The sequence below is a fragment of the Chlorocebus sabaeus genome, chromosome 2 (genome assembly GCF_047675955.1).
Source record: "Chlorocebus sabaeus isolate Y175 chromosome 2, mChlSab1.0.hap1, whole genome shotgun sequence".
Taxonomy (NCBI): domain Eukaryota; kingdom Metazoa; phylum Chordata; class Mammalia; order Primates; family Cercopithecidae; genus Chlorocebus; species Chlorocebus sabaeus.
Window position 1 is genome coordinate 25133842 of NC_132905.1, and position 15107 is coordinate 25148948.

The 15107-nt window shown below is 42.3% G+C and overlaps 1 protein-coding gene across 8 annotated transcripts in view; it reads right to left on the bottom strand.

Annotated features, from left to right (window-relative positions):
• The window catches only part of DHX35 (DEAH-box helicase 35), a 102546-nt gene extending 90918 nt beyond the window's left edge, over window positions 1-11628 (bottom strand). For all 8 annotated transcript variants that reach the window (XR_012089429.1, XR_012089424.1, XR_012089423.1 and 5 more), the window contains exons 1-3: window positions 11503-11628; window positions 4375-4508; window positions 1688-1780 (exon numbers count right to left, since the gene is read on the bottom strand). Coding sequence is in view for 2 of the 8 variants with exons in the window: in XM_073006614.1 (XP_072862715.1) it covers window positions 1688-1780; window positions 4375-4508; window positions 11503-11542 (267 nt within the window). In the remaining 6 variants the exon portion in view is untranslated. The remainder of the gene's footprint in view (window positions 1-1687; window positions 1781-4374; window positions 4509-11502) is intronic.
• Window positions 11629-15107: the final 3479 nt, after the last annotated feature.

Genomic DNA, 15107 nt, shown 5'->3' on the forward strand with positions numbered 1-15107 from the left:
CAAAGACAAGTACATGAATGTTCACAGCAGCACTATCCATAACTAAAAACTGGGAATGACTCAAATGTCAGTAACAATAGGAAAAATAAACAAACCATGGAATACTCATACAGTGGAATACCAACTAGCAGGGGTTAACATTACATTTCACATTTCTGTAAAGGGCCAGATGGTACATTTTTAGGTTTTGAGGATCGTAGGGTCTCTGTCAAAACTGTTCACCCTGTGTGGTAGCCTGAAAGCAGCCACCGGCAATATATCAACAAGTAGGTATGGCTGTGTGCCAGTAAAGATTTCTCTACAAAACAGGCAGTGGGCTGCATCTGGCCCACTGGCTGTGACTTGCTGAACCCTGCTATGCAGCAATGAGAATGAACAAACTGCAACTAATTCAACAACAAGGAAGACTCACACATAATGTTGGACAAAAGAAGCTATATTACTCCTTTATAAAATTCCAAAAATAGGCAAAACTAAATTATGAGGTTAGTAGCCAGAATAAGAGCTACCTTTGTGTTCATGATTATAGGGATAAGCAGAGAGGGCAGTTAGAGATCAGAACAGGACACAGAAGAAGAGTTCTCGGGGTTTTGGTAATGTTCTGTTTCTTGATCTGGGTGCTGGTAACACAGATGTACTCCACTTGCAGAAATGTATCAAGGTGTACAATTATGATATAGGTACTTTTCTACATATATTTCATACTTCAAGAAAATTAATATTGAAAAATGAAAGAAGAACCTGCAAAGTCTCTCAAGCTCGGTCAGCCTTTACTCTTCAAGTTAAGGTTCTTAAGGCGCACTCTGAACTCACCCTATACTTCTCCTCCCCAGTATCTCTAACCACAATATTCACTGGCTTGGAATATCTTCTCAGTCAGCTCCCACTGATAATTCAAGGTCAAATTCAAATGCCAATTCCTTTACAAGGCCTTTCTTGATCCTTCTTTCTACTCCTATCCACACCACATAGGATTTTTCCTAGTGAGAAAGGGTTCTTCTCATAGCACTGCATAATTCTATAATAACCAATTTTTATTTACAACCATAGCAATATTCATTTTACCCAACCTCTTCAACTATAACTATTTAAGGATAAAAACTCTGTATTACACATCTTTGAATAAGTTTCCATTATAACTTTCAGAGGATAGCTGTTCCATTACTATTTTGGAATTATAATAAATCAAAGACAAACTATTACTTTAGCAGTCATCAAAGAAATTGTAAGCCCTAAAAGTTTAATTAAAAATATCTAGTTAAGGCTGGGCGCGGTGGCTCAAGCCTGTAATCACAGCATTTTGGGAAGCTGAGACGGGCGGATCACGAGGTCAGAAGATCGAGACCATCCTGGCTAACACGGTGAAACCCCGTCTCTACTAAAAAATACAAAAAACTAGCCGGGCGAGGTGGCGGGCGCTTGTAGTCCCAGCTACTTGGGAGGCTGAGGCAGGAGAATGGCGTAAACCCGGGAGGCGGAGCTTGCAGTGAGCTGAGATCGCGCCACTGCACTCCAGCCTGGGCGACAGAGCGAGACTCCACTTCAAAAAAAAAAAAAAATCTAGTTGAGGTGAACATTTCCTGAGAGGAGATCTTAAAAATGTAAGTGATAGTAAAAAGAGTTCTCAAGTTACAAAATCCTTCCAGCCAAATCGAAGTGTAAAGACACATATTAAATATGTACTCACCTGAGGAATCTGTGTGCTCTTCCCACATCCCGTTTCACCAACAATCACCACTGTCTGATAATTTTCTATCAAGTATAAAATATGATTCCTAAGCTGAAAAAGAATAACACACCTTGTAAAAAGCCATACATTGTCTCAAAAGACCTAAACAACAATGATTTTGAAACATTACGAAATGAGCTGTTTTCAAAGGAAAGTAAATTTTAAATAGAACTATCAAAATGTATTTCTAACTCTCAGGTACTGTTCCTCTCAGCATGAGCGAATACAACTGCAATCAAGTGTAACACCAAAATACATGCAGACACCCTTTAACATTTTCACTTATAAGAAATTATAGGCTGGGCGGGGTGGCTCATGCCTGTAATCCCAGCACTTTGGGAGGCCAAGCGGGGTAGATCACAAGGTCAGGAGTTCAAGACCAGCCTGGCCAAAATGGTGAAACCCCGTCTCTACTAAAAATACAAAAATTAGCTGGGCACAGTGGCAAGTGCCTGTAATCCCAGCTACTTGGGATGCTGAGGCAGAAGAACTGCTTGAACCCTGTGGGGGAAGGCTGCAGTGAGCAGACATCATGCCACTGCACTCCAGCCTGAGCAACAGAATAAGACTCTGTCTCAAAAAAATAAGAAAAGAAATTATAGACATACTACTACATACTACATGTGTACAAAGACATAAATACATGCATACTCACTGCAGAGTTGTTTATAATAGCCAAAAATTCAAACAGCCTAAATGCTGATCAACAAAAGTTTGGTTAAATCAGTTATAAAATACTCCAATAATGGAGTAATTTGCAGTTATTAAGAAGAGGAAATACCTATTTGTACTGATATGGGATGATCTATAAGATATGTTAAGAAAAGGAAGTAAGATGTAGAACAGTGTGACTAATACACTAGTAATTGCATTTTTTTAAGGGCAAACACGTATCTACTTGTTTAGTACTAGATTTATCTTTAACATCTTATAAGATCTCAACTGTACTTAAACTCTACTTTGCTTTATATCAATAACGTATACCGTTCTTCTTACCATTTTAATTTTATCAACATTTCTCAACTCCTTGTTGCTTTTCTTTTTTTCTCATTTGCTGTTTCATTTACGTTATCTTTTAAGTACAGTTGGGAGACAAAGAAGAGTCAAGAAAAGGCCAAAATTAATAAACAGTAATTTCCCTTGTACTTGAGCATTTATTACACGTCAGGTGTCTTGCTAAATGCTCTGCATGAATGATCTCATCTGGTCCTCATAACAGTCCTATGAGGTAGGTGCTCCTATTAGTCCCACATCACAGATAAGGAAAAGAAGCTCAGAATGGAGAAGTGCTTCACGAAGCACATAAATGGTGAAGCTTGGGTGTGAACCCTGAAGTCTAGCTCCAGAGTCCAGACCCTACTGAACCTACCATCTCATCTCCTGAGAGTCAGACCTGCTAACATTCATTCATAGTGAATGAGTTAGTCACTTGAGGAAGAAACCCAGAGACAGTCAGTTCACATGTGACTAAAATATTGGGAGCCACATAAAATTCCAAGTAAGGCAATCTGGCTAAATTAAGAAGGCTGCTGTTGCCTATCTATTTGGAGAAAAAACACATTAATAGAAGAGGAATTATCAGGACAGTCTAGCCAAAAGAACCCCCTGAGTATAAGAACTTGGCACCTTTTGGCTGCTCACACCTGTAATCCCAGCACTTTGGGAGGCCGACGCAGGAGAACTGCTTGAGCCTACGGGTTCGTTACCAGTCTGAGCAACATAGGAAGACCCTGTCTGATTTACTGACAGACAGAGAGAGAGATAGAGAGAGACAGAGACAGAGAGAGAGAGAACATGGCAACTTTCACCCAGCAACATCCAGAAGAAAGAAAGAGACACAGGTGCTGGCAGCCACACCTACTCAGGTCATTCCAGAGGCATCCTGTGGAGCAGGGAGAATTCACCCTCATCAGGGGCTGTATGACATTTCTGTAACCTGTCTTTGCTCTGTACTTCCAGATTACAATTTGACTTCCCATGTGGATGTGCCAACAGGAAGAAAGTGTATATATCAACCGTGTCCATCTGTAGTGGAGAACTATCATTAGCCATAAATGAACATGTTCTGAATGAATTCTAGTTTGCACTTTGGTCTGTTGTAGCTGAGCACGCATCTATTTCATGAGCACTAATAAAACCGAGTGTCTGGATGTACACTTTGTAAGTACTAACCATACCAAAATCCTGTCACTGTCTGAGGAAGTCAGAGTATTAACTGATGTCTTCAGCAGAAACAACCTCATATTCCCAAGTAAACTTGTTTAAAGGAGTGTCTTCAAAAATAAAGCAAAAGTTGGCCATATGTTGGTAATCTGTCATATGGCATATGGAAAGTAACTGCTATTTTGTCTACTTTCCTGTATATCTGAAATTGTCCGTAATTGAAAGAAATAAAGGGGGAAAAAAAGTCATTCTAATTCTTCCAGTTTTCCAGTATGTACGATGCAACTGAAAAAATCTTAAGAACTCTCAAGATTTACACGGTTAACTAAAAATTACATAGTATGAAATCATCCCTTACGATAAGGGTTTCTCTGAGCTCACTCTGTTCTAGAAAGAGGACACCATTCCCTTCAGTGGTGAGCATAAAGCTAATGCAGACACACGATTCAAGCCCACAGATCGAACACGATTATTTGATGTACCTTGAATACTGGCAGCTTCTGCCTCTGCTGCTCTATGGAAAGGGCAGCATAAGGGTTGTAAACAACTGTTGTCCCAGAGTTTTCAGTCAGACTTTGTCTCTCTTCAGAGATGCTTACACCTGGTCCCTCTGTACCTGCAGCAGAAATGTTTTTTTCAGATTCTCTGATACAACGAACAGAAAAAGGTGTTAAGGTTACAAACTTTTGAAGAGGAAGATATACAAGAGAAGCAATATTTTTTATCTCCAACTACTCGAAGGTATTCAACTTTATGAAAGCATCCAGAAAAGTGTCTACGAGGAACCAAAAATCTTCCCTAAAAGCTTCACCACAGTGTCAAAAACAAACAAGATGGGGTCAGGCGCAGTGGCTCATGCCTGTAATCCTAGCACTTTGGGAGGCCAAGGCAGGCAGACTGCCTGAGCTCAGGGGTTCGAGACCAGTCTGGGCAACAAGGTGAAACCCCACCGGTACTAAAATACAAAACATTAGCCAGGCATGGCGGTGTGTGTCTGTAGTCCCAGCTACTTGGGAGGCTGAGGCAGGAGAATTGCTTGAATCCAGGAGTCAGAGGTTGCAGTGAGCCAAGATTGCGCCACTGCACTCCAGCCTGGGCCACAGAGCAAGACTCTGTCTTCAAAAAAAAAAAAAAAAGAAATGAGATGGCAGTCCCACTGGGCTCCAAATTGGCCACTCAGAATTGTATATTACAGACCACAGTGTCTTTAGTTCTGGCCTCCATGTCCATGTTATTACTGAATTCTTAACGGAAGTGAAAGAAACCCAGTGGGAATTAGCTGAGGTAAAAGGATGAATCCTGTTAATGTAGGATGGCAATAAGGCTCAGAGATGACAGAAACTGGGCACTCAAAGCAGCCATGGCTTTCTCCTTCTCTCATCTTGGCACCTCTTGCAGGTTCCTTCCAGCCCCTTAGGTTGGCTACTCTACAGGAGCTGGAAACACGGCTGCCGGCAGTGCCAGGGTTCACGCTTACAACTCCTCTACCAAGCACCCATCATTCATCCAGCAAGGACCAGCAAGGCTGGACCGAGGGCCCACTCCACGCCAGGCACTGCTCTAAGCACTGGAAACACTACAGTGAACAATACAGATGCCAGTCCTACCCTCACGGAGCTCACTTGCTTTTTTAATTCTTCCTCTCCGTGGAAGGTAACTTAGTGCATGAAGTGGTCATAAGTGCTATGGAGAGAAATAAAGACACCATAAGGGGGACTGGGAGTCCCAGGTATGTGTTGTAATGGGGGGTGGAGGAGGTTCTTTTACACTGGACAGGCAGGGACTGACTTCTCCCAGCTTAGGTCCAATCCCCACCCCAATACAATCGACCCTGGCCAGTGGAATGTGATGCGGTAAATGACAGTCCCCATTGCAACCATGGAATTGGGAGTGGATAGATGGGAAATGCTATTTCTGGGAAATGCTATTCCCAGAAACTGCCATGCTGGGCAGATTAAACAAGAGATCTTCACCCCAGCTTCTTGCTAAGAACAATGACAAACCGGTGCTCATTATGGTGAAGAACAGGGAAGCCATATCCCATCCTGAAAACCTGTTGAAGGTTCCATACAGTTTTAGCTCAAACAAAAAAAAAACTCAGGAGAAACTTAAGTTTAAATTGTGTGATCGGCTTCTATAACTTTTCATGCTGATTTGCTGCTGTAACCCTAGGACAGAATTAGGAGTAAGAAGTAAATGACACAGGGTTCAGAATTCAACTCAATGTAAGGAAGAAATTTCTAAAAGGTCACACCGTTCAGCACTGGAGTATGCTGCCTTGTAAATGAATAAAAATCCTCCCTAGATCAAACACATGCTATACAGCCTCCTGCTGGGGCACTACAGTGACAATAAGCAGTAACTATCATTTCCTAGGTCTTCTGAACTCAGAATCTGTGATGCTATGTGAAAACACAGGAGCTTTGTAACAAGAATACTCAGCTCAGTGACTTACTTTTACACTTTTTAGGGTTCTCAGATTGCTTCAACAATCTGATAAAGGCTATGAACTCCCTCTCCTAAAAAAACACACCAGAATTTACCAGAACATAAAATTCTGGGGGTCCATAGACCCCCTAGAGCTAAGTTTAGAATCACTGACCCTTTGGATCTCCGACCCTCTTCCATTTACTTCCAGGAACACAGTTGTGTTTCAGAGGTTCAAGACTGGCAAAAATCAGGTAAGTGGGACAGTTATGTTGCTTTTGCCAAAATGTTGACCTTCCTTTCAACAAGAGAAAAGATGGAACAGGATCTGGAACAATGCCTGTCCTCAAAAAGGCGGGCTTCCTTTCCTTTCTTTTCTTCCCTTCTTGTCACTACATCTTAATTCCTTGTAATTGTTACCCAAGAAAACAATTACAAAGAATACCTTATGCTCTTCTGCTGTGTTTTTGTACTGAATTCCTGCCTTTTCATACCATGTTTTAAACCTTCATATCCTCTCTGGAATATTTAATATTTCAACGTGTCTTTTGTACTACTACATTCCTCCCTTGTCTCTAACCTACAGCCCAAACCATCTCTTCTGTTAGAAGCTCTTTTTTTTTTTGGAGATGGAGTCTTTGTCGCTCAGGCTGGAGTGGAATGGCAAGATGCCTTCTCACCGCAACTTCCGCCTTCGGGGTTCAAGCGATTCTCCTGCCTGGGTATCCCGAGTAGCTGGGATTACAGGCACGCACCACGACGCCCAGCTAATTTTGTAATTTTAGTAGAGACAGGACCTCACCATATTAGCCAGGCTGCTCTCAAACTCCCAACCTCAGGTGATCCACCCGCCTCGGCCTCCCAAAGTGCTAGTGTATTACAGGCATAAACCACTGCGCCCAGCCGAGCTCTTTTATAAGAACAGCTATGTCAGCTGATAAACAATGTATCTTCTCCTCATAAAAGACTTCCTTCAACCAAACCAGAACATCAGGGTTCCTTTCCCTCTATAAACACCCCTCTGTGGCTGCCTATGATTGATCTTTCCTTGAGAGTACGCTCTATGCTTAAGGGAGCAACACCTTTATAACTTTTGCAAACTATGAACATCTTCATTTCTCTATCTTAACAAGGCTGATATCCCCAATCTCACATTCCCTTTAACTCGGTTTTTAAAAATTTGAATGGTAACCCATTAGTGGGTTATGAAATCAATGTAGTATGTCATACCAGCACTTTTTAAATAATGAAATAGAATAGAAAGCATCAGAGCACATTCCAGAAAGGAATACTGTTTATGAACAACTTTTTTTGGTTGTATATGTGTGCTAGATCACAACACAATATATTCCTTACTGTGGGTCAAGTCAAAAAAAGCTTAAAAGCTATTGTTGTAAAGTTTTTGTCAAGCACAAGGTCAACAATCATGAAATATTTATCAAATGGGCAAACGAAAACAGGCAGGCCCTTCTGATCCACATGTACTTGCAAATTAAGTAAAAGATTTTTGTAGAAAACTCTCAGGCCAGTCATACAAGGCCCTTAAGTCACACTCCTAAGGTAGAGACCACACTTAAGGTCCCCGGACATGCTATTGTTACAATGTTTTAAATCGTTCATTTAAAACAACACATAAAATTTTCCCATTCAGATCTGGATATCAGGCTTCTTAGGAAAAAAAAAAGATTGGGCAACTCTGAACTCATATGATAACAATTAGGTGAACCCGAGTACAGCTCCCTATTTTAGAAAGCATATGTAAGCTCTACTGTCGATCTCCACCGTACACATCTATCCAGTGCATGCACCCTCTGCACACTCTGTGACTAGGAGTCACGGGCTCAGGCCTACAGGATATGTTCATGATTCCAATGTCTAGCTTTATATCCAGCTTCAACCACCTCCCTGACTTTCGCCTTGCATTTCCCACAACCTACTTCATATCTTGAATTTCCTCACTAAAATAAGAGTATTATTGTCATCACAGAGATACTGTGACTGTTTAATAAGATGTGTAAATGAAAGTGTTAAGGGCCCAATAACTGTGTACTAAAGCTATTTCCATGTCAACTAATAACAACACAATTTACCTAGACCAATGGTTCCCAAATTTTGATGCATGCTGGAATTCCTTAGAGACTTTAAAAAACACTGATGCCTGCCTCTTAGCCCTCCAAAGTTCTAATTTATTGGTGTGGGGTGCAACTGGACATCAGGACTTTTCAGAGCTTCCCAAGTGATTCAACTATAAAGCAAAATTAGAGAATCACTAACCTAGACAGTCACCCAACCCAGAAATCTGAGTCATTATTGACTTCATCTTCTCTCACATCTTCCTCTAAAATGTCTCTCCAACAGGCCCCTACTCTAAGCTCCCAGGTCAGAATTAAGGTTTTTTTTTTTTTTATTTTTTTATTTTTTTTTGAGACGGAGTCTTGCTCTGTCGCCCAGGCTGGAGTGCAGTGGCATGATCTCAGCTCCCTGCAAGCTCTGCCTCCCAGGTTCACGCCATTCTCCTGCCTCAGCCTCCCAAGTAGCTGGGAAAACCCGGCTCATTTTTTTGTATTTGTAGTAGAGATGGGGTTTCACCATGTTAGCCAGGATGGTATCGATCTCCTGACCTCATGATCCACCCGCCTCGGCCTCCCAAAGCGCTGGGATTACATGCCTGAGCCACCGCGCCCAGCCGAATTAAGGTTTTTAACATCCCTCCTGGATTTCAGTAGTACCTTCTCTGTTATCTTTCTAAAGTAAACCTGATTTGTCCCTGCTTAAAAACAGTGAAGTCGGGCTGGGCCGGTGGCTCATGCCTATAATCCCAACACTTTGGGAGGCCGAGGTGGGTGGATCACGGGGTCAAGAGATCGAGACCATCCTGGCCAACATGGTGAAACTCTGTCTCTAATAAAAATACAAAAATTAGCTGGGTGTGGTGGCACACACCTGTAGTCCCAGCTACTCAGGAGGCTGAGGCAGAGAATCGCTTGAACCCGGGTGGTGGAGGTTGCAGTGAGCCAAGATTATGCCACTGCACTCCAGCCTGGATGGCTGAGCCAGACTCCGTCTCAAAAAAAAGAAATAAAGAAAGAAAAGAAAGAAAAGAAAAGAAAAGAAAAGAAAAGAAAAGAAAAGAAAAGAAAAGAAAAGAAAAAAACAGTGAGGTCTAAATGTTTTAACTTGTCATGAGGACCTTTCACAATGAGGCCCCTACCTACTTTTCTAGTTTCATCTCCTGTCATACCCCAAAATATACCCTAGCACTTAACACCATCACACTTCTCTGTTATTTTGGCTTTCTGGACATTCTAAAGGCACAAATTCCATTCTGCCTTTGTTCATGCTGCACCCTTTGCTTTGAGTTCCATTTCTCTATGAAACAAAACCTCTTTCATCCTTTAATGTTCACTCCAAAAATACCACCTTAATGAAGTATTTCTTATCCATACATTCAACTTTCCCTCTCTCTTCCATATAATTATAATAGTAACCTATCTAGTGCCAAGATCCTTTTGTGTGTTATTTTCATTTAATCCTCACAACAACACTTTGGGTAGGTATTACACCCAATTTACGGATGGAGTAACTGAGACTTTAAGAATTTAAGAGACTATCAAATCATCAACTTAGTAAGTGGCAGACACAATGGGCACTGCAGTCTGACTCTAGAGCTCATCTTTACCACCACCTTACTCTGCCTCATTGTAAAATCTCTTCTAGAGGACATCTTACTTTATATTCAATTAAGAGAGAGAGCGAAACTTGAGAGCAGAGCCCTGAGCATCTATATTTGTCTCCTGAACACAGGATTAGGTTTTCAATAAGTGTACCCTCAATGGATGAACTAAATAATGAAATAGAACTCTTATAGTAATTCCACGTTCTTTAGCCAAAATAGTACTCTGGTCTGATTTCAAACAGTTCATTCAGCTCTTTACTATACCTAACACTTTCACCTGTTACTAAAAGTGTGAACAAATTAAAAGTATTCATTACTTACTTAATTTTACAAATTAAAAGTATTCATTAAAAGTAAGTTCCTAGTTTTTGGATGCAAGTAAAACTCAGGATGGATAATTGACTGATGACTTGAAATGCTGAATCATAAAACTGTCAAGTGACAAACTACAAATTTTTAAAAAGCATTAAACACATCTCTTGCTTGGGTTTATCTCTCACATCAACATATGCATGGTCAGAATTTCAGGGAACCACTGAAAAATTAAAAGCTTTGCTTATATTACATTCTTGGTGTCATTTCATTTTTGCTGCAATATACTTTGCACATCCAGACCTGCAGGGGTGCAGGTGGTGGAAAAAAATCAAGCTGGTAGCTGTAATTGAAAAACTTTTGTTTTTTACAAGAAACTGATTGTAGAGAGAAAGTAATGCATCTAGTATGGTCTGGCATATACACATTCAATAAAAACCTGATTAACGAGTAAATATCAAGACAAAACAAGCAAAGTATTTTGTGACTGTGATTCGTGTTAGTTTGTAAGACAGGAAGTGGCTGGCAGCCAATATGAAGGAGTGTTCCCTTTTCTAGTAGACATTTGGAGTGGACAACAATTATCCTACAAGAAAATAATACACTCTCCCTTTTTTTGAGCATTTATTCTAAGTCTGACAACGCGTTGTACTCGTCTTCTAAGCCCACAGGATAGAAGTTATTGTTCTGCCCACTTTACAGGTAAAGAGGTCATGGCTCAGAGGCGTTAAGTTACTCGCCCAAGGTCACCCTACTACTACAAGGCAGAGACGAAAATTCGAATCCGGACAGTCTGACTCCATAACTTGGGCTTGCAAGCCCTGAGCAGCGAGCAGCATTGTCTGTCGGGCCCCAACGCAATCCCAGCGCGGTAACGAGACACGAGGGGGAGCTTTAGTATTCCCCATCTCGCGGGGTGGGCAGGACAAGCATCGGTAGCGAGGAAGACGAGGCCCGAGGAGGCTGGACCACTTTAACAAGGTCACAGAGTTTCTGCTCACGCTAGGGGAGCACCCCCGAATCCCTTGGGACCACTGGGGAGACTGAGCCAGAGTCCCCCCCGCACAGAGGCGGCAGCGCCCAGCTCGCCGAGGTCAGGCCTGCGAGCAGGTCTGCTGGCCCCAGGACGCCGGTCACGGCGCCAAGACCGAAGTCAGGCCGCCGCATCTGCCCAGCGTTCCACCAAAGGCCTTACCGGGTCGCCAGAACTTCACCGGTCCCGCGGGCGCAGCCATGCTGGGGTAAAAGGTCACGAGGCTGACTCCACCCCACCGCCGTTCGCTAGGCCCCCAGGGCCCGGGGGGCGTGGCCCCCGAAGAGCCGCTGCCCAGGCGCATCGGGCCGTGTGACGGCCACGCCCCCATGGCTATCGCCCCCGTCTGAACCACGTGACCCGCCGCCCTGTTCCGGCGAGCGCACCAACCCCGCCCCCGAGCCCACGTGACCCTGCTCAGCCATTTTGGAGAAAAAGGCGCGCTCCTTTGCTTCCCTCTTTAACGTGGAGAGTCGGTGATGCAGGTGACCTAGGAGCGTGGCGTGGCCTGGATGGCGGCTGCACACTTGGAAAGAACAGGCTTTGGGAGAGGACTGCTGGCCCGAAAGTGGAACCTTGCACGCAGTGGGCGCTGAAGCAGTGCTTTCTGGATTAAATAGGAAATACTGATGTTACCAGCTACCCCAACTTGGCGACTTCTGTTTTATTCTCAATTTCAAATTGAAGGGTAGTAATAGGAACTACCTCGTGGGTTGGATTTATCAGTAAATATTGGGCGCCTGCTGTGGGCCCAGGTACTGCGGCACAGTGCCCCAAATAAAACAATGTGAAATGATACGGAAGTCTTCAGGGACCACGAGGAAAAAACGGAAAACCGGACTGGGGGTGGGGTGGAGCGAATGGGTTGGAAGAGGAGACTAAAAATGGGTACATAAATTAAGGTAGTCCACTAACTCAGTGCTTCCTCCAATTTGATGCCCTTGAGTCAAATGCTTGTTAAAAACACAGATTCTAGGCCTCGATCCAATTCTTACGATGTCCGGGAGCATAGCCTGGGAACCTGCATTTTAAGAAACTCCTGAATTCTTAGGATTAACAAATTTGGGAAAGACTAATCCATCCGAGGAAAGGTGAGGTCAAAGAAAAAAAAAATTACAGTAATCGAAAGGAGCGCTAAGGAGGGGTGATGAGCGCAAGTGGAGGAAATGACTTTCTAGGTAGGCAACTAATTGGAAGTGAGAGGCTTCAGAATCTATGCATTTTTAAAGCTGTGAAGAAAATTTTGAATTCTTTGAAATAAGTGGCATCATTACGGCAAGAGCAAGGGCTTTTGTGGACAGCCAGTGCAGATTTGGAATCCTAACTTTGCCATTTCCTAGCTCCTGGCTGTCATTTAATTTTAGTTGTAAATGAAGTTTAAAGAGGTATTAAATGAGATAACATGTAAAGTACCTAACACTGCACAACATAGCAGGCACTGAATCAATGTTAGCTCTCATTACTTCAACTCAAACAGAGCAAATCCACCAAGGGGAAAAATCTGAATTTACTTGCATAGGTTCATTTAACAAATAATCTCCCCTTGATTTATTTTTATAGTAGTTAATATAGGGACTCAATACCTGTTAATCCCTCTGCCTAGAATTCTCCATCCATCCTTTAAATTATCCCTTAAAGGGCCAGCTCTAAATTATTTATCCAACTTAAAGATTCCTCTTGTAGTCTAGGAACCTGTATTCTCGCTTTTGTGAGAAAAGTGACCTATAGTTTACGTGCCGCCACTATCACACAGAGAACTTACTGAGGACGAGGACCATGTCACTTTTGTAGCCCAATAACAAGTGCCTGTTGAGTAACGTATAGATAAACATCATGCTTTAGGCTTAGTTTTAGTTGACCTGTAGTTTACCTGCCGCCACTATTACACAGGGAAATTACTGAGGATGAGGACCATGTCACATTCACATTCGTAGCCCAATAACAAGTGCCTATTGAGTAATATATAGATAAACATCATGCTTTAGATTTAGTTTTAGTTCTTCATGACATTGATTTTTCCTTGTTTTATTTTTGTCTTATTTTTACTAACAGCCCAAATATGGAAACCAAGGTTTATACATGAATATAAGGCAAAATGAAATAAATGCCACTTTTAAGATTATTTCGTGGCCAGGCACGGTGGCTCACACCTGTAATCCTAGCATTTTGGGAGGCCGAGGCAGGCAGATCAACTGAGGTAAGAGTTCAAGACCAGCCTGGCCAACATGGTGAAATTCCATCTCTACTAGAAATACAAAAAAATTAGCCGGGTGTGGTGATAGGCACCTGTAATCCCAGCCACTTGGGAGGATGAGGCAGGAGAATCACTTGAACACGGAAGGCAGAGGTTGCAATGAGCAGAGATCCGCCACTGCGCTCCAGCCTGGGTGACAGAGTGAGACTCCTCAAAAAATATAAAAAATAAAATAACTTCTCTATTTTATCTATTACTCATATAATGAAACCTTCCTGTTTATGAAGATACGGTAAATCGGCCATGCCTGTATTATTGGATCATAATCTTTTTTCTTTTTCAGATGGAGTCTTGCTCTGTTGCCTAGGCTGGCGTGCTGTGGTGAGATCTCATCTCACTGCAACCTCCCCGCCCCCGGGTTCAAGTGATTCTCTTGCCTCAGCCTCCCAGGTAGCTGGGACTACAGGCACGCACCACCACACCTGGCTAATTTTTGTATTTTTAGTAGAGACGGAGTTTCCCCGTGTTGGCCAGGCTGGTCTCGTGGATCATAATCTTAAAGCTGGAGGAGACCATACTTAACACCTCGCCTGAATTTCTTGTCTTACAGGAAACTGAGGTACATGAAAGTTAAAAGGACTTGGTCTGAATCAATGAGTTAATTTAGTATCAGAACTAAAACTAGAACTTGGGCTTTCTAATTCCCAGGCCAGTGTTTGCTCAACCACACGGGCCTTTTAAAATCATTAGAGCTACATACACTCTCCTAGAAGAAAATTAGTTCATCTGCCTTAGAAAGTTCTCAAAGTCCAACTCTCCTCGTGGGGTTATTTTGCCTACACAGACTTCTGTTAGAGAAAACACTTAAGTAGTAACCTACATGTTGATGTTGTGGTTTTATTTCCACAAATTAGGAATGGTCTCAATAAATTCTTAGTCTTCCTAATTATTTTCAAAAAGAATGGGCTAAAATAACAGCCCTAAAATTAAAACTGATATTTCTTGAGATGGCATCCAGAATTTATTTAATTGCCAACAATTCCATAAAAGTGTAATCATTTTGTTACATAAAGATGTATTTTGCAGCTTCCAAATGATAAGCTTTCCAGAAAGATAATGTTCCTCAAAATCATGTTACAATATGGAAGTTTTTCTGTGCCTATGATAAAGGGTATTTTTTGCTTTGAAATATTTCCAGACTAAACGTATTGACCATGTTCAGGAAGGCATAGAATGTAGGGTTTTCATTTTTATATCAGTTAAGACGTTTATGGATATAAGTGATAGAAAATCCAACCCAACCTCTCTTAAGCAGAAATGGCTCATATAAACTAAAAAGTCTGGCTGGGCACAGTGGCTCACACCTGTAATCCCAGCACTTTGGGAGGCTGAGGCGGGTAGATCACCTGAGGTCAGGAGTTCGAGACCATCTTGGCCAACATGGTGAAAGTCCGTCTCTACTAATAATACCAAAAAAATTAGCCAGGCATGGTGGTGCACGCCTGTAATCCCAGCTACTCGGGAGGCTGAGGCAGGAGAATTGCTTGAACCTGGGAGTCAGAAGTTGCAGTAA